Source organism: Aythya fuligula, chromosome 1 (assembly GCF_009819795.1).
Source record: "Aythya fuligula isolate bAytFul2 chromosome 1, bAytFul2.pri, whole genome shotgun sequence".
Lineage (NCBI taxonomy): Eukaryota > Metazoa > Chordata > Aves > Anseriformes > Anatidae > Aythya > Aythya fuligula.
The window spans coordinates 187,111,463-187,135,274 of record NC_045559.1 but is presented as its reverse complement, the minus strand read 5'-3'; the positions used below and the strand labels follow the sequence as shown (position 1 = coordinate 187,135,274).

At 35.6% G+C, this 23,812-nt stretch overlaps 1 protein-coding gene across 4 annotated transcripts in view; it reads left to right on the top strand.

The window, feature by feature from the left end:
- SGCG (sarcoglycan gamma) overlaps positions 1-23,812 on the top strand; it is a 132,892-nt gene that overhangs the window by 93,032 nt on the left and 16,048 nt on the right. For all 4 annotated transcript variants that reach the window (XM_032197774.1, XM_032197766.1, XM_032197789.1 and 1 more), the window contains 2 exons: positions 11,162-11,281; positions 19,617-19,689. In XM_032197774.1, coding sequence (XP_032053665.1) covers positions 11,162-11,281; positions 19,617-19,689 — 193 coding nt within the window. The remainder of the gene's footprint in view (positions 1-11,161; positions 11,282-19,616; positions 19,690-23,812) is intronic.

Here is a 23,812-nt window from a genome sequence, read left to right as displayed (position 1 = left end):
GGACGTCCACAAAATAGATGGTAACTTTTTTTCATTAGTATATATATCTTTAACATCACGAATAAGCTTCAAAAGTTCTCATTATCACAGCTCGTTTATCAGCCTTAAAAACTGAAATATCCTGAACTTTCTTTGATAATCCAAGCAGTTGAAGAAGGCTGCTAACCATCATCTCTAAGACCTCCATTCTCATCACTTCAAAGCCTTATTCAATCCTAAAATAAAAATGTAGCACCTTTGATTCTATCAAAACTCTTCTTTATAATAAAGGAAAATAGTGTAAAAAATGAGCAAACTTTTTCAATAATGAATTTTAGCATGTATAATATATATTTAAAATGTATAGCCTATAGAATTGATGATCAAGTATTTAAGAGCAACATTTGTATCAAATAGTAAATGATGCTGCAGTTAAGTAAAGATATGCTTACATATACAGCCCACTAGCAGATTAATACAATAGTCATAATTTTGCGGTGGCATTGCAATATATTAGGAGCTGAATATGAAGAAAGTGGCTGAAGAGCAGCATGCTTTCCAACTCATCTTTAATTAAAAGTATGGCCAGTTTTTGAAAAGATTTATTTTTCAAATATCATATAAGGAGGCTTCAGGCTCCAAAAGACTGAATTTTGATGGCTTTTTTCAGGGTTAATGACACAAGGGAAAGGAGCTTCCAAAGTCTTTCAGAGCCTGTGAGAACAGATTTGAGTACAGTGGACTACTGGTCCTTCTCCTAGTTCAATTATTTACACCAAGTAACGGTGACATCAGTAGCTTCAGGTGAGGAGTTCACTTTAAAGTAAACTAGAGAGAATTTATTTAGATACCTGTGTTATGAAGCTGTTTTACACTTTGAAACATGGAATCAGTACCACTCAGAAAGCATGGGAATATGGTAAATGTCAAAATGGTTTATGCAGTCTGAAAACAAAATTACAGTCAAAATTCTGCCTATTGACTATTTTCATGTCCATCACATTCTAAGAAGCTCTTAAATGAGAGCCATCTTACCTCTTTTTTTTCAGAGAGGAGCAACATTCTGAGGAAGCAGATAAGTGTTAGTACCTAATATATTTCTTCATTAGCATTAATTGCCATCTGTAAACTACTACTTTCCAACGTCAAACCATTACTGTTCTTCTTATCAGCATTTTGATATTTCATTCTCAAGTGATAGTGTTTTTTTCGTTAGAGACATAATAGGAAGAAAACAGTGTTAATGAAGCATGATGTATGTAAGAAGAGTTTGGTGGTGTTTTTACAGGGAAAACCCTGAAGCCAGTTTTATAAACTTGACTTAATTAATAGCATTGTAAAATCATTTAGCTTTTCCTTCTTCACTTTTCCCAGAAGGCTTTCATTAAAAACTTCATTTTTGTCCAAATAAGTTCTTTCTTATCTTTAAGATAAAAGCCAGAACATATTTCTTGAAGATCTTTGTACTGCAGGAAGATGATTATTTGCACAACTTTAATTGCTGTCCAGCTGGGTTATAAGAAGGAAAGATACAACATAGGAGTAATTAATAGAAAGATAAATTGCAAATTTAACTGAAGCATTTTTAAGGTGATTAAGTCTTCCTATGATCAAGAACTTATATTATTTGTTCCAAAAGGATGAAAGTAGTGATTTTCACCCCCAGGGATATAAGAGTTTAGCTACCAATGAATCTGATCATATCAAGGCATACATTCTAGTTTTATTTAAAAGTAAAGCTTAGTTGACTCAGGCAAAATTTAGGCAATGACAGGTGGCTGCTAAATTTTTTTCTGATTTCCTGTTTTAATCCATGGCAGATGTGTTTCTGTTCTAAATTAAATGCATACGCTATTAGACATTTGTGACAACATTTTGTATTTAAATGGGTGTAACTTTGAAAAGTATTTTAAAAATAACAGGAAATAGTAAGTGGTAATCAATATGTATTTAAGGGATAGTTAGCTAATCGTATCACCATGAAAACTTTATTGTGAAAATACAAATTTGGTCATCACAGCCACGGTTTAATATTTAAACTCAAATGAACAGTATCTTCTTCTGCCAAAAATATCATTGATAGATAGTACTATGTATATAGCAGATTCACATGTTGGTCCCAAATATGATAGTCTTTATAAAGAAATATGTGAAGATGTTCAGAATCAGCAACGCTGACTTAAACCAGACTATAAAAGTCCTCTACAAATTAATCAAGTAGTTAGGTGCATTGCTAACTTGCTTAAATACGCCAACATCACCGTAAAGGAGAAATTTAACCTGTCCAAGGGGATTTGAGTCCAGTGCTGTCGTATCTGTTTTAATTGTGTCTAGAAGAGAAAAGTAGTATGCATGTAAGTAAACCTGGCTTAGCTCTGAAAAGAAACTAACATCTGGGAAATCATTTTTATGTGAAATATTATATAGAAAAAGAACTAGGTTGTGGATACCAAGCTCTTACCAGAGTGCAATTACTCATCTGAGTAGCTCCCCCATCCACTAACCCCTTTATTTCAATGGGAGTAAGGAATTCAAAATAGTTGAAGAAAAAGGAATTATAAAATCCTTCTCGACTTTTGCAGTCTTCAGTAAATTTACAGTCCCAAACAACATATTTTGGTTCATATTTTGTAGTGAGCATTAACACAAATCTTGGGAGCAAAATTTGAAGGTAATAACACCAAAAGTAAGGAATTAGTTCTTGTACCTTCTTCCTTTAAAGTAATAAAGAATGAATTATTGAAATTGGTTAACACTAGATGACTTCATAAAGGTTAACTTAAAATGGCTGAAATTTATTATGACTAAAATCTATTATATAATTTGGATAATTAAGTACATCCAAGCTATTCATATAAAGTATAACAGTACTTTCTTCTTAATGCTAACTATCTTTCGGCAGTAGTAGCTCTGTAGGAAAAGAACCCTCCCATCCTGGTGAACTACTTGAACATGTGTCTGTAGCGTACCCTTGTGGCAGTAAGGGCTAATAGCATTTTGGGTTGCATTATCCCGCTCCTGGGAGTTTACATCTGGATCTGGAATATGGCATTAAAATTCACCCCCTCCTATCAGCCTCCTATCAGCCAAATTGGGGAGACTCCCACGGGGAGTCTCACATTAACGTGATCAGGCACTGGGAGCACATGAAATATAAGAAGCTGAAGAGGGTGCATTTTTTAAGCTACAGAAAAGAGGGCTTAAGGTGGGCTTCTCATTCCTGCTAGGGTGTAGCTGTACTCTTCTCAGAAACACATAGAAAAATGCACAGAAAAAGGGCAAGAGGCAACAGTTGTGACATGGCAAAATGTAACTGGATGGAAGTGGGGGAAATACCACTTTTAAAATGGCTAAGCACTGGAACAGGTTGCTCAGGGAGACTGCTGACTCCCTGTACTTAAAGATGTTATAATTCCACCTGAAAAAGACCCTGAGCACCTTCAGCTAACTTCCGACCAAGCTGGTCCTGCTATAAGTAGGCAGTTATATGAGCTGACCTGCAGATGTGCCTTCTGACTTAGATTCTTCTATGGTTCTGTCTTGTCCAGTCTTTGGCTGGCACTCGTCAAGGGTTCAGGTCACTTACAGATCCCAGGACAGATCTCCAAGCCCTTCTAGTCTTAGATACTGCAGGTCAGCTAAAATAAGCTGAAGACTAGGCACCAAAGTATACATAATGGCACAAAACAGCTATGCTTAGGCAATTGAGTCATGTCCCGCCTCTTTAACTGGTTTCACATTGAGTCTTCTGCCCAGATCCAGTAGGCATTTGTAAAATGTTCCTAAAATGTAGGTCTGGGGTCAACCTTATGAAAATAAACCCATATCTTCTTTTTTTTTTAAAAAAAAATAATAATGAGAGTAAGAAGAGGTAATACAATTATCCATTAAACATAAGATATTATTAAACAGAAGTATTCTTTAATAATATTAAAGAATAAAGGACTTACTAAAATTAAACTATCAAGTATTCTTTGTAAAGTAGGATAAAGTGTTCACTGAGGAATGAGAGGCTCAGAAAAGGTGACACCATAGCCTTTTGGTCAAGTAACTGTGTGAGGAACATGATTGTCTATTCCTGCTATGGTTTCTACAAGCAATGATCATTTTTAAAATCAAGCATTTCATGTTTTTATTTTTTAATATTTATAGACACTATTTTATAAAGATAATGCTCAGATGTATAAAAACATTTAGTTAGCAAAATCATGCAGAGAGTGGACGACAGGTTGACCATGAGCCAGCAGTGTGCCCTCGTGGCCAAGAAGGCCAATGGGATCCTGGCGTGCTTTAAAAGGAGTGTGGCCAGCAGGTCAAGGGCGGTGATCCTCCCCCTCTACTCTGCTGTGGTCAGGCCTCATCTGGAATATTGTGTCCAGTTCTGGGCACCCCATTACAAAAAAAGACAGGGATCACCTAGAAAGAGTCCAGCGGAGTGTCACAAAGATGATACTGGGCCTGGAGCATCTTCCCTATGAGAAATGACTGGGGGACCTGGGCCTGTTCAGCGTGGAGAAAAGAAGACTGAGAGGGGATCTTGTCAATGTTTACAAATATCTTAAGTGTTGGAGACAGAGGGATTGGGCCAACCTCTTTTCAGTGGTTTGTGGGGACAGGACAAGGGGCAGTGGCCACAAGATAGAGCACAAGAAGTTCCGCACCAACATGAGAAAGAACTTCTTCACGGTGAATGTGACGGAGCACTGGGACAGGCTGCCCAGGGAGGTTGTGGAGTCTCCTTCTCTGGAGATATTCAAGGCCCGTCTGGACACCTGCCTAAGCAACCTGCTCTAGGAAACCTGCTTTGGCAGGAGGGATGGACCCAATGATCTCTTGAGGTCCCTTCCAACCCCTACACTTCTGTGATTCTCTGAAAAGCATTGCCACCTAAGCACCTAATACAAGATTGGGTTGCTGGTGTAATTTATTATCAGTGTCTGCATTGATTGTTCAGTACTAGATTTTCAAAGATCTCTAGACTTGTGTTCAACTGTAGGGAACAACAATGTATAAGAAGTGCTGACAATAGCGCATCTTTACTTTGGCCTGCAAAGGCACAGACTGTTGGATCCATTACATAAAAGGAGAACTGAGAAGAAAAAAAAAAAAAAAGAAAAAAAAAAAGGAAAGAGGAGCAGCCAGAGATGTCAGAGATGTTTTTAAAGGTGATGAGGGATATATGATATGGAGATAAAGCATATATATGCAATGTGCTTTATACACTTTGTAATAATACATTTGTTCTAATAAGAGATGAGCCAGCACTTCTATACAATTCCATATGAAAATCTGATTAATTTTATGCTTCTAAAAGTAATGGCTTTACATTTATTGGTATTGTATTACTCATAGAACTAGAACTGAATCTGTAGGAGTATTACATTTTTAATACACTTTTAATGAGAACTTATTTTAAGTAAGGTGCTTTAATATAATAAAAAAATAACTAAAAAAAAATGAAATTTCATAGCACTACCCCAAAGTACTCAGGATTTTGGCTTATATTCAAAACTTCAATGATTCTAGCTAGTAGGAGAAGAGGGAAGCATACAGACTGGGTGACAGCCATAAGGAATAAAAAAATGATGGATGGTAGAAGAGCCTAAGAAAAGAAAAGATCTGAAATTAAATAACTTAAGTGATCAAAATTCTTTTCTTCTGAAAGATCGAAAGACATACTAGAAGAGCTTAATACTTGGCAGAAGTTTGAAGACTTTGCCTATATGTTACCAATGTGACTGATGTTAAGTCTTTGTGTGTACATATGAGACAGCAGACCCTATTTTTGACAAAAATATTCTTCTTTTGGATAAAAGATTCTTCACCATTTTGTCCTACATTTGTATTGGACTGGAACTCAAAGATCTGGTAACAGTAGAAGGGAAGTAACTACTGAACTGGAAACACTCAACAAAAGACTTTGCCTCTGTGGAAAGCTACCTAGGGCAATCAAGAGTGAGGAAGGGAAACAAAAAGGGAGACTGCTTAGCAGCGTGCCTATTTGCAGGGATTTATGGCAAAACACTACAGGAAACATTGGAAGATCACACACCTTAGAAGAAATACATTTATTAAAGGGCAACAGGTCAATTGTTTTTAAAACCATTTTTCATCATTTAAACTGTCATCCTCAGTGTCAAGAGCTATGTGATGTGATGTGATGTGATGTGATGTGATGTGATGTGATGTGATGTGATGTGATGATCACATCTGAGGTCTGCATCAGAACTGCACATTGTTAAAGGAGGAAGTATAAAGAAACAATGGACAAATATTAGTCATCCTAATTAACAAGAATAACCTATTGACCTGGAAATTCTTGTGGCACCTCTTGCAGAAATGGGGAAACAGTTCAAACGTTCTTTATAACCTATGTTCTGTCATGTTACATTTTTGACTGTAGGATTTTATCAGGAAGCACAATTATATAGTATTAACTGACTTACATGTAGTTAGGATACTATGGTGCTAAACAAAATACATTTAGGAAGCAGGAGATTAAAGTTTCAGATATTGAATTAGGCTGCTGTGTATGAGCTGAAAATGAATCATGATACAATTATTGTTATTGCAGTATAGCTGCTGCATGTGTATTGCAACATACAGCTGGGAGAAATTAATGGCTACTTTTGGTTGCGTAAATGTATTTCCATTTCTTTAAAAGCCTATTTTTGTTTTTTGAAATTTGTTCCACACATGAGCTGTCTCATCTCTAACACAAATGAAACATGCTTGAATTAATTTACCCTGGCATTCCATCTAAAGACTTGAAATAAGTCTTTTTTTTTTTTTTCCATACCATTCTTTGATAATGGGGATTATCCATGGGACAGTCCTCATCCAACTTTACAGGGGCATTTGTGTTGACAAAACCATGAACCTAAAGGTTTTTGTTAAAGATTTAGTCAAGTGTGCAAGGACCAGAATTTATCAGGAGATAAATACAGATGCAAAGCCAGCTTAAGCAAGTCTATGAGTTGGTGTTTCAGACAGCCACCAGTTAAGACCCCTTTGAAAAATATATAATGTACAGTGACTACTTTCAGTGCTTGTTGTGTTTTTTTTTTTCTTATTTAAGTTCAGCTTTAAAATGTAATGGGAATAGTTTACTATGCACCTATCTTAGATACTACCTAGCTGCCCCTCCACATGCTTAAATTCATTGTTCAGATTCTTGTAACTTGATCAGAAGAAAAAAGATAAGAGCAATAGGCACCAATACAACTCTTAAGCAATAAAATCCCTGGATGCTTTAATGAGTAATTCACTGCATGATTAGCATGTGAACGTGTTTTACAGGTAGAGATATTTTATGCCTACATTATCAACTAAAACAGGCCAGCACCCACAGTCTGCCCCTGGGGCCGATGGCAAGTCACAACTCTCATTATACAGCTAAACCCACTTTCCTCCAGAGCTGGAGAGCTTCATCCATCCTGCCTGTGAGGAACAGCACCCGTCTATGCATTGTCAGCAAGTCACTGTGTAACACAGGTCTAGACTTTGCCAAGGATCATGCTACTAGAGTAGCAGAAATTGGCAGTGTCTCCTCTGCCTTGGCTTTTCTCTAATTTATTGGCATAGATGTACTCATTAGTTTGTTAGAACTTACAGCTCATCCAGGATGAGCACTTCTCTACACATGCTGTTATTCCTCTTGTTCCTCTTCTAAGTAGATTTTTCTCTGTTTTTCCCACATCTCATTATTTTAGAGTAGTACTCCTTCAGTTCCTACTGCTAAAGATATATTGCTTTGCCCAGAATAATTAGATATTAATTGAGTAGAAGAGAAGAGGAGAGCCCAGGAATATTATTATTTGGTGTAATGATAAAAGAAATGAAAAAAAAAAAAAAAGAAAAAGAAAAAAAAAAAAAAGAGCTGGGAGTGGAAAGACAGAATCCCAACCTTTTTCCTATTATTGTTGGAACTGTGGTCACTGTATACATGGGCCAGATTAATTAAAATAGTAAATACTGCAGCCACAGTTGTATCAGTATGATGTTCATTATGGACACTGTGCCTGAAAATTGCATTAAATAGATAGGACAGCAGACAAAGTCAGTCTGCAAAGCATATGTTTATGTCAACTATACCTTTTACTCTGGTTAGGTGAGAGAAATCAGAATTCAGTCCAAGGTTTGTAAATGCTATATAATATATATGTATTCATCCTAAATTCAAATAGTTAAAACAGCTCCTCCATCTTATAACTTCTTTCTTGTGTCATGTCACATCTCTCTGCAAATTAATCTGCATTCCATAACAATCCAATTAACAAAAAAGATGTCAATTTTCTAGCAACATGCAGGTGTACAAATTAAATTAATCGATTAATTCTGTTTGAGCTAGTTCTTTCCTATTCCTGTTAGGAGAGACATGAAAAATCTTCCTTTGACAAGATTGCTTGTGAAATAGACTCAGCGAATTAGCAAATCAATAAGATAAATGTACTCATAGACGAGATCAAGTTAGGTCTGGTGCAAATCATGCCACACTTCTTCAGTTCTTTCAAATCTACTTTTTTCTTTCCCTGGTGATTTATAAGCAGTGAAAACTTCTGTATCTACCAAGGTGCTGAAAAGGAAAGAGCAGAAGTACCGCTATTCCAGCCAGCAATTTATTTTCAAGGCTAATTGCCCTTGTACTAAGGAAATCAGTAGATGGCATTCCCTCTAAACGTACAGTGTCTTCATCGTACTAAAGTATTTTCCAGTGATCATGTGTAAATACTTAACAAAGAAATATAACTTAATACTATACATGTCTGATCTGTTGTTTTTTTAGAGATATTCCTGCACATTTTTTGCAGGCTTACATAATAGTTCTAATACAATTACAGCAGTTTCTAATGAGTATTTTAAAGATTACCCGTACTATAAAACTTTACAGGTTAGAACTGAATCTGTGGAAGGCCTTGAGCACCTACTTTACTCTAAATTACATATGCCTAAAATGTAAATTTTCAGGATCCTCACTCAGCTATTAATTGTTTTAAGCAATAAATATTCTATGGCAATATAACTATATTTGCTTCTGGCATGCCAGACCTCCAAAATATTGACAATACTGAAAAGAAAAATACTTAACCTTGCCAGAGCCTTACAGCATCAGCATTCACATTTCTATCTCATCTGCTGAGTCTAGTCTAGTAGATGTTGTAATTGCATGCTTCTTAGAATGAGCTTGGACAATGAGCAGGATCAGAAGACATGGTGTTAAGTGCAGCTTTTCTCTATCAGTTCTGCAGCCAGCATATTGACCACAGAAACTGGACTCATGTGTTTCTTTCCTATGGAGGAAGTAAAGGCTCAAAAAATACCGTCTTTTCTATACTGTATACAACATCTATAACAAAAGTGAGAATTGCTCCTAAACCCATCCCACCAAAAAGATGTGCCTCAATATGCCTGAATCGCCCAACCTGAATCATGTCAGACAAGAGAGGCTTTGATTTGTGTATCCCATAATAGTCATGCTAAACACTGTAATTGTGGTGTTGGATGAAAGAAAGGAAGAAAAGAGGAACCAGACATTGCAGCACCAATTAAAGATAATAATTGCCAGTTTACTTAGGCCTTTGACTTTGTTGTATAAACAAAGGATCTACCCACACTACATAAATGATCAGTAACTACGTTACTCCCCACTGGACAGGATCATGAGTAATAAAACAACCAATATTTTTTAGGAAAGCATTGATAGGGAACCATCCTTGTTTCATTTACCTGGAACTCCTTTGTTTGGTTGTTTGTTTTCCAAAAAAAAAAAAAAAAAAAGAAAAGGACTCTGAGTAACACCTTTTCTCTGAACAAAGATATTTTCTGTATTTTTGTGATACACTTCTCAGAAATCAAGCCATGTGCTTTGGAGGAGCTGTTGAGAAGAGCCAGAGATCAGTAAGATTGTGCCTGAGTACAGCAGAGTACAATGTATGAATTCAGCCCTCTATTCTGACCATTTTCAAGTTGAGTCAGTATTGTTTTTTATTGGTTTACGTCCTTATGGCCTGTATAATCCTTTCTATGCATTGTTAAGTGATTAAAAGTAATTGTTTGCATCTACTGAATGAAGCAGTAACAATTTATGTAGGACCTTATGGTATGTATCTCTTGCATCAGCTACCATGGAAATTATAAGAAATGTCTGAATTTATTTCATTGCTATATTAATCAGCTACCTAATGCCATTTTAACCTAAGATCTGTCAAAAGCTCCTGGTTCCTTTGAGAATTACTACCCAGAAGGTATTTAATGTCCATGTTCCTGCAGGGAAATGAAACATCTCAGTGCTTGTCGGTCCTCTGGATGTTCTGTGAATTCCCTTAATTAAAAAACGGAATCTTAAGCACTTTGACCATTATCTATAATTTTAATTCTGAACATAAAATTAGATGACTCTATCAAACAGATACTCAAACTTATATGATGTGAATTTTTAATTGATCTAATTGTTTAAAATGAGGAACATCAAGGGCTTGGCATATATTTACTGAAAAAGAAAACTGTAGAACAGAATTTTTTACTGAATTTTGGATCTGCTGATATGCAAAGACTCATGTACACGATATTAATTTCTGGAGTTCCAGATCCAATTGAAAATACTCCCTCAGCTTTTTAAAAATCATCTAAGAACATGATCAGTGATATTTGTTAGATATGTGGAGCTAAACTGGCATTTGTTATGGAGAACTGAGGATCCAGGCCTTACAGGGGATTTTAAAGCATTTGAGCCTCTCTAATCAAAAGGGATGATGCTGCAAAGACTCTGATAATTAATTTTTATGTTTAAAAAAAAAAAAAAAAAAAAAAAAGGAAGACCTTATGCATTCATATAGATCAAGGAATCTTAGCAACTTCAGCACCAAGAATGTGAATGTTTGTCTTGATCTTGATTTGTGAGGGATTTCCTAAATTCCCTCTTGGAAACCCAACTTGAAAGCATGACTCCAGGCATAGTTTTGAACAACGGACCAGAACATGTAAATACACTTAGCCAATTTCAGTACTTCTAGGGCCACTGTCCTTGGAATATCTGCTTCATGATCTTTAATGTACTTAGTGAGTCACTAATGTACTTTAGTGAGTCACTAAATTAAGATCATAGTTTGAATGGTTAGCAATTTACACAGAAAGCTGAAGAAAGCTCATGTAATTATTCCATTATTCTGCTTGTGCTTTGCAGGTCCTAAAATGGTAGAATTTCATGGTCAGCAATTTCAGATCAACTCAAAGGATGGCAAGCCACTTTTTACAGTGGATGAAAATGAGGTTGTAATTGGCACAGATAAACTTCGAGTCACAGGTTTGTAAAGTTTAAGAAATGTCCAACTGATTGTCGCAAGAAAAACACAATAAAATGGCATTTTAAATAAACCATTGTGAAAAATGCTGGGTTTACCTCATTAGAAAATAGATATCTGAAGGTATTGTGACCTTTTTCAGTAAATAATCATAAAAAGTGTTAACAAAAAAGTAATAATATGTATGTATAAATACATATGCATTTTGTATGTATGTATTTTACTTAAAACAAATACAAGTAGTGATTGGAACTGTATTTGTATGGGTTTTCTTTTTTTTAATTACTTAAAATTTCTGGTGCATACTGTTAATTGAAGGTGGAAAAGTCTTACATATTTCTATTTGAGAAACCAGTTGTATTAAGGTTTATTGGTGAAAACTTAATTTGTGAAAATTAATGTTTATTTGTGAAAACTTTTTAGACTCTGATATTTTATATGACTTTTTCTTTCAAAGTGAAAGCCAATGTATTTCTGCTCTATGTGTAGCACATATGCCATGGGATGGTATTTATAGTGTATTTAAAATGTCATCTGTCAGAAGACAAGTTTGCTTTAGGCTATTTCTGCAAATCACCAAAGTACTCATTTACAAAGTAAGATGTCAAAGTTATCACATGAAAAGCTGTTTCCTTTTATATGACCTGATAAAGTCAACCTTCATTTTCCAGGTGTAAGGTTGCATTAAAACAGATATGTCAAGGTGTGATTTCTCTTTAACTGGAAGACTCCATCAAAGGAAATACTGAAATTATCCTGTAGCTTGATTTCAATTACGTTTTTGGTATTTTTAAAATGATTGCAACTATCATGTTAACTTTTGCTAATTGTCGGTCCTCTGAAATACTGAGGTCTTAATTTTAATGGATCAATTCATATTATTTCACTGTGCAAAACTACAAATTTGATAGTAAGTACACAATTAATGTTTCAAAGCCAAAGTTATGAAGAATGTGTTAATGAATTTTGTTTACACCTGAGGGTCTTATCTTAAGTTTTTTACTTTTTAACCTAATTGAAATTACAACTTTGTTTAACCAGGAAACCATATCAAAAGATTATTGTTTGCCCAAGGGATGCTAAACTTTAATAGAAAAGAATGTTTAACAAAGATATGAAAAACTGCATAATTGTTAACTGATTTGGAAAAGGTCTATCTCTGCTCAAAGTAAAAATCATTCATACACAAGGTGAAATTGCTATGGTAAAACACGTATTCTGACATGTCCAATATTAATCTTTGGACAGCAAGGATAATTGTTTACTTTAGCAGATATTGTAGAAAGGCACATTGCCTGTTTCTTTTTTATACTGTAGTACAATTCAAAAATAAATCCATTAAAGTCAGTAAGGTTATTTCAGTGTAAAATTAACAGAATTGAAAGGAGATTCATGCCTACTATGCTTTAAAACCATTTGTTAGAATTGTGATTTAAATGATACTATTACCATAAAGGATAAATTAGTAATACTTTGATTACTGAGATAAAATTTTTAAACATTTTTCATAGAAAGATCTATGTCAAATGAATTTTGAAAAGTTCATACAATAGGTCTGCAACAGGCTTAAAATACATGAAGAATATTTTGCAGGGTATTTTGTACAATATGGTGAGCTATTTGATTTTACTTCTCATTGTTACATGAATTATGAAAAGCCCAGTAACAATTCATAAGAAAATCTGGCAGTTTTTAACTAAAATATAGTATAGCAGAGAACCAGTGTCTGTGATGTATAGTATTTCAGGAAAAATGCAAATCTAATCCAACCCAACACATCAGGAATTGTCATTTTCCAACAATTTGGAAAATGTTAGCATTTCCTAATTTGGAAAAAATAGGAAATGGATAGCAACCAGCTAAACTACATAGACATATGCAAGACCATAGGGGCAGATAAGATCCACTCAAGGGTACTAACGGAGCCAGCAGAAGTGCTCACCGAGCCACGTTCCATCATTTAGCATCAGTCCTGGCTATCAGGGGAGGTCCCAATCAAATGGCAGCTAGCAAATGTGACACCCATCTACAAGAAGGGCTGGAAGTAGGACCTGGGGAACTACAGGTTCTCCTACTACTGTCAGTCTGACCTTGGTGCTGGGGAAGCTCTTGCAGCAGACTATCTTGAGTGCCATCACACAGCACTTACAAGACAAACAAGTGATCCAGCCCAGTCAGCATGGGTTTATGAAAGGCAGGTCATGTTTTATGAACTTGAGCTCCTACTACAACAAGGTGACATGCTCAGTGGATGAGGAAAAGGCTGTGGATATGGTCTACCTAGACTTCAGTAAGGTTTTTGACATCATTTCCCATTCCATTCTCCTGAAGAAGCTGTCTGCTTGGATGGGTGTACGCTTCATTGGGTTAAAAACTGGCTGGGTGACTGGGACCAAAGAGTCATGGTAAATGGAGTTAAATCCAGATGGAGGCCGATCACTAGTGGTGTCCCTCAGGGCTCAGTACTGGGGCCAGTTCTCTTCGATGTCTTTATCAATAATCTGGATGAGGGCCTTGAGTGCACCCTCAGTTAGTTTGCAGACAACACCAAGTTAAATGCAAGCTTTAATCTGCTTGAGAGTAGGAAGGCTGTGCAGAGGAATCTGGATAGGCTGAACTGATGGGCTGTATGAGATTCAACAAGGCCAAGTGCCGGGTCTTGCACTTGGGGCACAACAACCCCGTGCAGCGCTACAGGCTGTGGGAGGAGTGGTCCAAAATGGTCTCAACTACTGACAAAAAACAGTGCTTTATGTATCACGACTATAGTAAAGGGTAATATTTTGATGATGAGAATAATGGAACATAAGAAATTAATAGAATGAAGTTGCTTATCCTCCACTCTTTTTGCGGAAAAGTTGACAATGCAGAGGCAATCAGTATTACATCACACTTTATCCAGTCTACTACTTGTTCTGCTTGCCTGTCCTTCATAATCTTTTAGAGTGTTTGCTAATTATTGAAAGTGGTTTTCTAGTTCTGTGTGGAAAGGTTTTCAGTTTGAGTAGCTAACACTGAAGCTCAATGTGAAGATGTGTGTTTAATTGAAATGTTTCTGCTCACAAGCTATGTTAAGTATGTGACAATTTTAGTATATGAATAAACATTCTGCTGTTAGACTTTAAGAGGCAGATAGACCTTGCTTGATAGTGTGTGTGGGGAGGGTGTTAATTAAGCCTTCTGGCTTCAGTCTTCTCATTAAAATCCTCTCCATAGAAAATGAGTATCTTGTTCTTGTGCATTTTAGGATTAAATAATATTTATAAACAACATTCCATATATATAGCAAATAGCAAATGCAGTAATATTTATAAAATAATTTACGACTCCTTTACAGTCTAAAAGATAAAGTAGTTAAGGTAGGCAAGAGATCAGTTTAGGGCCATTTCCCAAAAACTTTTGCCATGAAGTGATTTTTTTTTTTGTGCGTGTGTCATACTGACTAAAACTTAATGTTGTTTGATGAAGTTTTCCTCACAGGAAGGTAACGTTTTAAACTTTCTTGGAAATGACAACTCTAGAATATATAAGTAATATATAAGTAAACCTTCTTATTCCCTCTTATGCACACATGCCCCTTTAATACCTTTCTCTCTGGAATATTTAAACTGGTATTTCACATTGGCTTTTTTCCTTTAGCTCCTATTCCCATGCAAGTAGTACTATCTCTATTACCATTCACCTGTCTTTCAGAGCAGGGTGTCCTGGAAGCACACACCCAAGAGGGCTCTTTTCTTCTTCTTCTTTTTTCTTTTTTTTTTTTTTCAAAATCTATTAGTTAGGGCACTTAGGAAATGGGAGACATGATCTGAATTTCCTTCTGTGGCCTGGGAAACTTCAGGCCTGCAATCCTGCAACCCAAGACAGTGCTCTGTGATGCCATGCAAAAGTTATGTGCACAACATAAGAAGATAGCTGAAAAAGAGCACTCTGTGTCCACTAGCAATGTGAAGCTCTGCCTGTGGCCCCATGTTCTCATTTCTTCCTTTTTCATGGTTCTCCTTCAAAAGGAGAAATAGAAGGTGAGCTCCTCAAAGTTGCTCACTGCCAAGTGTGGGCTTCTGTCTCCTCCAGTGAGGGGGGAATGCTTCGATGATAATGCTGTTATATAAAGTCTATTGGAAAGATTATTTTTAATTAAAATGCTGTGGTTGATGGTTTTTAGAACTATCTCCATTGTTCTTGGTTTGCACAGGCTGAGAATTAGTGATACAATCGGGCTTTTCTAGGGAGCTTGTGTGTCTCTCTGCCTTGTTTCTGAGCCATGGTGGTGCTTAGACCTGTCATGCCAGAGCAAGAGACAGAAGCACATCCTTGAAAAAGGATCTGTTTATTTTTCAAACAAGGTTTCAGCAAACATAACAGTGGGAGGTGTCCCTGCCCATGGCAGGGGGTTGGAATTAAATGGTCTTTAAGGTCCCTTCCAACCCAAACCATTTTGTGATTCTATGGTTCTGTGATTGCACTCAGGCATCAGAAATCTCCATATAGATGATTGCTCCCCTCCTCCAGTCAGTTTTGCCAGGCTCCTCTTTCTGACATCTCTCTGTGCATATCTGGTCATCTTAATCACAGCAAGTCCAAACCTTGATAGGAATGTAAAAGTGGGCTAGAAGAGGCATCTGATTTATCAGCTCCCATCCCTTTCATGCCTGATAAGTAGGTCGTACAATGTCTTTTATAATCTTATCAAGCTACATCTCAAATGCAAGGAAACACTATTCATTTTTATATCGTCAAATGTGAACTTATGTGTAAAAGGCACTGTAGAAGAAATACAAAAGGCTGTTCATAATCAGGTCCCAGAGTGAAATAAGAAAAGTCTGTGAGAAAGAAGAGTTTCCTCCCCTTCTGTAAGCACTTTCTAACTAGTCTTGCAGTGCTCTGCATATTCTGTAGCAAGATATCATGAGGGCACCTTTGGTATGTGACATCCTTTGTGCTGTAAGAAGCCCCCAGAAGCCTGCTAGCCCACTTCTGAGCAAGCTCCACATCTAGTTCTGAGGGTGGCTTTAAAACTAAGCTCAAGGGTCAGTAGGACATTCTGAATTTTAATTACAAAAGAAGTAGATTTCTGAGTAATAAAGTTTAGGAATGTTGCCAAAGCAAAGCATTCAGGGTCAGAAAATATTACTAGACTAGACAAGTTAGTTTAACTTAAATAATTGAATAGGGAGCTAATGTATAGATAGGTCAGCTTAAAAATTGCTGACCTGATAAAGTCCCATTTGCTAAACAGAGATATCCCTTTATTAGTGACTTGTCCTTTTCACTCCTATCTCCTCTTTCACAGTGTCTGTGTCAACTGAAATTATCTTTTTTTATTGTTCCAAATCCATGATAAAATGTTATACCACATTTGGCCCCACTAGTAATACATCCATTCATTCATGGCTCTCTGTTTGCAATTATGTTTAAGACCTTTCAGCCCATTTTAATTCATGTAATGCATTCCAGGCTGATTTGTGTTGCACTAATCTCTTAATCAAAATGTGATGTGGCATCAAAGTAAATACCTATGAAAGTTTATTACGCCCATACTATTATCTTTATCAACCAAGCTTGTCATCTCATTTACAATTCAAAGATATAAATGCATTTAATAATGTCATACCCAGTGCTTTACTGCATACAAAAACGGTGCAAGAACTACAGAAGATGGTGTTTAATCTGCTAGAGAACCTTAGTATTTTGTGCTCACCTTTCATACTGATACCTCAGTTTCTTGACTATCAGCTAAGTATGTATGGGAAAGAGAGCAATTAAATTTCTTGTTTTCTCCTGAAGCCACTGATGCAAACATCCATACTTAAAACCTTTAATTCCACTTTTAATCAGTTTTGAAACTACAAATAGATGATGAGCTATGGCTATTTTATGGATTTCTGAAGATGACAGAGAAATTAAATGAAAATCAGGCAGAGCACAGAGTAGGGCTTTTCAGAGTCTGTCCATGCAGGTGATGTCTAATGTGAAGATAAAACTCATGAGTTGAGTTACAGACACAATTCTTTTCCTTTTGAAGTCATTTTTTTATTGTTTTATAGGCTCCACTTACCTTTTATCACCTGATTATTGCACTGAAAGCTAAATATGCTATCTCATGATTCTTGGAATATCTGTTGATGGTACTTTTGCAAAATATTAATGGAAGTGATGATATTCTTCCCTAATCTTTATAAGAATTCAAACTATATGACTTATAGCAAGTGGACTAAATTAAAACTCTTTTTTTTTTTTTTTTTTTTTTTCACATGCACACAACAGGAAACTATAAAAATGCAAATGTAAGACTAGACATTTAATGGCACTAATCATGCACCAGAGGAATTTTAGATTGGGTATTAGGAAGAATTTCTTCATGCTGCATTGGTCAAGCACTGTAATGGGCTGCCCAGAGAAGTAGTGGAGTCCCCATCCCTGGAAGTATTCAGGAGATGTGTGCATATGGCTCTGAGGGACGTGGTTTAGTGATGGGAATTGGTAGCTCAGGTTGATGGTTGGACTTGATGATCTTGAAGGTCTTTTCCCACATAAATGATTCTGTGATTCTGTGATTATACCACATCCATTTACTAACCACACATTTCTTGTCTTTTCTGCCTTCCTTCTGATTCCACATTCACTTTTTCATCCTGGTGTCATCAGATCTTCCAGAAGAAAAACACACACACAAAAAAACAGATTTATCTTCTAATTGATTACTTATCAATGACTGATTACTTACGTGTACATATATGTACTTTTTTCTCAATAACTGATTATTTATATGCACATATTTGTGCATATTGATTTTACCAGTACCAAGTGCTATCAAACTGCTCCCAGAAGTTTGATGCCCAGTGGGGGTCAAACAAATATCAAAAGAGTCTGATTAAGAAAACCAGCCTCAGGGAAGGATCGAATAGGAAAAAAAGCTCTCAGAAGAGACCAACCCCACAAAGTCGGCCTGAGAGTGGGACCAAATAAATAATGAATAAAGTTTGCCTTTAAATATGATCTGTGACACAGAGTTCAGAGTTAAACCGGGACCCCTACAGAAGATTCTTACGGGAAATCCTGTAAGGAAAACTTCATTCAGCATGAGAAGTTCTGAGAGACAGAGGCTGTATTTTGGGTAGAAAACAAGACATAAGACATAAGGCATAGGACACTACCTTCATTAGCTGTCTGACCATGATTTTTTTTTTTAATCTTAATTGTTGTCTTGAACCTCAGCACTTCACACCTAGGTTGAAAATTGACTCTTTTGTTGTTATGGGCAACTTGAATTCCTAAATAAATTAAATGTGCAGGAGCTAGAATTCATGTAAGTCCTTAATTGGATTTATCCTCTAAGATCTTGGTTTCTGAGCTATTACCTTTTCATTTCTGTTCTCATTGTAGAAGCACTCAATCTTGCTTCTATTTCAGACCATAAATTCTCACAGTAATATTGTTGTCCGTTGCATTCTGTTTTCTGTACTACAAGTTCTGGTCTTGAAAATTACTGCCTTTATTATCATATCATTTGTTGCACAAAATAACTTAAAACTGCAAAGAAAGAGTACAGCCACAGACTCTTGATTTTCAGGAGGGTACTGATATCTAGGTAATAAGGCTAGACAGTGGCCGCTTTATGGGGAGGATCTTAGGAACAGTTCAAGACTCTGTATCCACTTCAGCTGGGTTCTGGACATCTTGGCTTTAAGTTGCATTTACCTTCAGCTGAACAACACAAAAAATCTTTTGATATGGCTGACTTGCTTTGCTCAATCTACACACATACCACCACATGTAGGTAAGCACCATTTCTCCTCTCTTGGTCTGAAATTACTCTTATTTCAAGAGCTAAACCATCTGATACAATTTTATGTGCATAAATACTATTTTATGTTTACCACATCTGACTGACAATCAAGAGAAATCTTTGATGAAGCTACATGGCAGCTTTTGTGCTTTATATAGAATGGTCTAAAATGCAGGTGATGTTTTAATTCTATAATATTTGCAAAGGTTTTGTGGAGCTTTAATTATCTCTGGTAATTCTAAAGGAAGTTGTATTATAAAAATCCTGTTAACTTATATTTTTTTCCCAAGTAGTTTAAACATTGACTGTCTTCTGACTTTTCAAATTCCATTTTAAGAATTTAACTTGTAATGTTGCATTAACAGTGTATTCTTTTGTTCCAATTAATACAATGATAGTAAAACTCTATCTGGATAATAATTGTCTCATTAGTTGTTAATACATGTTTTTGTATCTCAATTTCTGTTTTCAGAGTGGCTATATAAATCACTGTCACTATGTCTTTAATATTTGAACTTTTTTAATATAGTATCTTTCCTTCTTTCCAGGTCCCGAAGGAGCACTTTTTGAACACTCTGTAGAAACACCGCTTGTGAAGGCAGAGGCTTTTAAACAGCTTAGGTAAGAACTTATACATAAAAGCATAAATCTAATAAGTAAATGTTGTTTGCACATTTTTTTTTCATAACAAGGGATTTTAAACAATATTTACAGAACTAGTGCTAACTTTTCCTATTATGTGATAATTTATTTTTTTACTGGAAAATTCTACATTGGTGTGCAACTCTAGAAGTATTGCACACCATTATGAGATGATTTGTTACTGTTGGTGAGTATTTAAAGCCACATAATCTACTGTGCAAAGTTTTTCTGTACACTTTAATTTTAAAATTTCAGAACACATAAGTATAACTTTTTCTTCTATGTTGAAATAAAAGTTACTTATTTGAAGTAGGTCGTAGTCTTATGACAAGTCAAAATTTTTATAAGCTATTATCAGTCCAAGGAAACAGACTAGTAAGAAACATTTGGAAAGATACAAAACTGTGTCATTAAAAAGCAGTTTGGGATGAGAATATAATTATAAAGTATCTCCTAAGTTTCAAAACTCCTTAATCCTGGGATAGATTTCTTTGTGAATTACTCCGTGTCATTCGTAGTATCCCTAATTAGTTTATAATGTGTTGATTATGATGAGCTCAACTCAATCTACATTCAGTTCATGAAAATCTTTTATTCCATTTGTATGTCAGTTCAAAGAAAAATTAAATGAAGAGGACCTCTTTACAGTTTTACTTCTGTCCTTTCATACCTTGGCAGTCTGCTACTTTCTGTAATAATTTCTTAGTGTTTCCTCTCCAACAGGAGTAACTATTAGAGAGTAGCAGAAGATGATTAAAGCTTTCAAGAGCATTGTCTGTACCTTGGTGACTGAACTTGCAAATTGAGAATGGCAAATGAGAGGGAAACTTTATTAAGATTCTTCTTTTAATTTTCTTCATGATTTTCAACATTTACTTAGAGCGAATACTGTGTGTTTGCATTTGAAGACAGAATGGGCTTGGGACATCAGTTTTTCCACATGTTTATCTCTACTTTCAAAAAAGTGTTCCTTCTACTGTAGTAGAATTTGAATGTGACAGACTTCAGCCAATATATAGGATTGTGCATTGTAATGAACATTGTCTGGTTTTGGAGGGAGTGGACTCATTATGTTGTATATTTTTAATTTCCTGTGGTTGTCTCAGTTTTGATAAAGTAGCATTTATGAACAATTAAGACACTGAATTTTCTAATTACAAAGTCAAGAAGCTCTTTATAAATTTTAATTGGATATTTTCTGTAGTTGTTACTTTGCTTTAAATACATCATCAATTAGTATTTAATAGGTTTAAAGCTAATAGTTTCTCCTACAGTTATTGTACCATGTTACATTTTAAGTGTAAGCTCTTATCTACATTTCATTTAACAATTGCACTGTTTTGAGCTATATTCAACTATGTCTATTATAAATTTTTCATCTATTTTTGACACAGAATATCATTAGAAGGAACAGACTAAGATTAATTGAAGGTATTTATAAGGTTCTCCTTCACAGATGTTTACCTGGTGGTTTATCTGTTTAGTGATATTACCATGTCAACTATAAGCACATTTTTATCTATAATGTTGCTCCACGTGAGTAGGGTTCAACAGTAATAGTTAAAATCTCACTCAGTTCTGTGTCCAGTGGACTTAAAATAGCGGGAAACACAGATTCAGAATTTACAGAAGTTAACCTAATAATTATTAGGAACTATCTACGTGGTGGCATCAGCACTGACACTTGTGACAGACATTATTATCTGCCTTAAAGCCAGAGCTGCTAACTACCTGTGCTAGAAACCAAGTTAGCTTAACCCTAAGAAAAATGGTGAATATCAGGGCATGAAGCTATGTGATGTCCCGGCAGGCCCAGAAGACCTGAAGCTAAATCACAGCCATTCAAAATGCCTCGCTCCTTTAATTTTTTTGCTGTCATCACCACCCATAATCAATGTCAAGTCTGAAAGCAGAGGTGGCAATGATTCCATGAAGGGCTTCTTAGGAGGATCAAGAAGCAAATGTGTTTGTCTGCAGTGCAGATGCTAAGTTAAGATACAGAGAAGAGCGATTTAGAAAGCTCATACTGGAGAAAGGTTATTTTCAAGGGTAACCTTAAATGGCAGTGTAAACAAAATTCATGCATTCCATTGTGAAGAAGCTGAAACAAGTTTACCAATGCATGGTAATTTTGTAATGCTTTATAAATATTCTGTTTTATTCCACATTGTTAAATACAGGAAGATACCTATTGAAAAACACTTCAATATGAATTTTTTAAATGCAATTTTAAGTAATACTTTTCTATTTTAATTTTGAATAATACTTCTTTTACAGATTAAAGTAGTGACTATCTAGTTACAGGTAATAGAACCTATTTGCTCACCCCAAGCCTTATCTCCACACTTTCACCACCTATTAATCTTCTTCTATTTTTCTTCTATTTTTCTTTCAGTGGTTATATTGTACTATGTGAATATAATATGCTGGATGAATGTGATCTAAAGTGCCACAATATTTAGCCTTATATACAGAGAATAATGCTTCAAGAAAATCCATCCACTTCAACAGTAGTTGCATGTTTCAAGGAGCTGACTGGAAAGCTCTTAGGGGTCATAACATTTCCGCTAGTGTCATATGAATGGGGACGACATTCTCTGTCATTCAGGTTTAGAGCAGCATCGCAAACAATGTTGACACAAACGGCCTTCTGAATTACACATTCTGCTGGATTTCCTGTCCAAATGCCAAATTTCAAGATAGACTATTTTTCTGGAAACAAAATGATGTGTGTTAGAGCATATCTTTTTTATAGCTAAGCAATGGAGACAGAGTGATGCAATTACACTGTGGTTAGTACCTGTCTTTTCATTTTCTAGTTTGAAGGAAACACATCAAGTCCTTTTCAGTCTAATAGATTGAATTCACGACTCACCTGTAAAGAAAAAGAGATGTGCTTGCACTTACTTCGAAGTGGTAGGAAGAATTATAGGAACAAAATCTACATCTCAAAGTTGAAACATCCCTAGGTTTAAAATAACATTGCCTACTTCTATATAAGATACCATTTATCAGCTAATTGCATATTATGCATGATGAATATAATGCTCACAGATGAGTACTAGCATTGTTCTCATAGTTGCCACATACAGATGTCTGACAGCCAACAACTGAGCATTCTGACCAGAAGTCCTATGGGAAATCACTTTTAGTACAGCGTGTGGTATTTTGCCAGTTCTTCAACTCAAGGTTCAAATGTGACCCACATCATTCCACATTTCTTGGATTTGAAAAGTGCTATAGTAGGAGTGATGTCACTTTTCCAGAGAGTCAGCTTTGGTCAGAGCATGATTATAAATCTATAAATACTGTTAACAGAATATAGGTATATTTAACAGTCTACATGTATATTCTGTGAAGATTTCAATATTTCCTAGTGAAAACAGCCTTATTTTAAACAAATACATTCTATTGGCATTCACCAAAACTTTTAAAATGTAATTTAAGAAACTATTGTTCATATTTTGATGAAACACCTCTGTCCAACAATGAAAAGCATCAAAATATGTATTTATGAGTTTCTGATATTCATGTTGTAGAATACTGGTAGCTTGAGGGCATAATTATACTGATACATCTCAGCATTTAGTTAAGGCATGTACTGGTGGGTTGCTGGTAAACATCCCGACCTGTATATTCAAAATAAATACGTCCCTGTTGTGGCAGCCTGTAAGTTTACTTTTCTTATGGCTTCTTCTCTTTGACTCTTTAAAGGAAAGTCTTACTTTTATCCTTTCCATTACTCATGCATAATCTATTGCCTTTTCCACTCAAAGTATAGGTTTGCTAGGGTTAAATTGGACAGTAAGAAACTGCTGGAAGGTGAAGCTCTGGGGTTCTATAAGGAAGGAAGAAAGTCTAGAAGGAGATGTATAGAAGCCAATCAGGGTAAAAGCATTCACAAAATCATTGCTTAATCATATTTGTAATACTAATGCTTACATGCTAATTGACTAAAAATACCATTTGACTAATTGAAGTACAGTGATTTTTATTTGCATTCATTATGCAAATTAAAAGCCCAGTCAGTCAGAAGAGAATGAATTACATAACAGGAAAGTGAGTCTACAATTATAAGCCAGTGTTTGTAAAGCATCTCTGC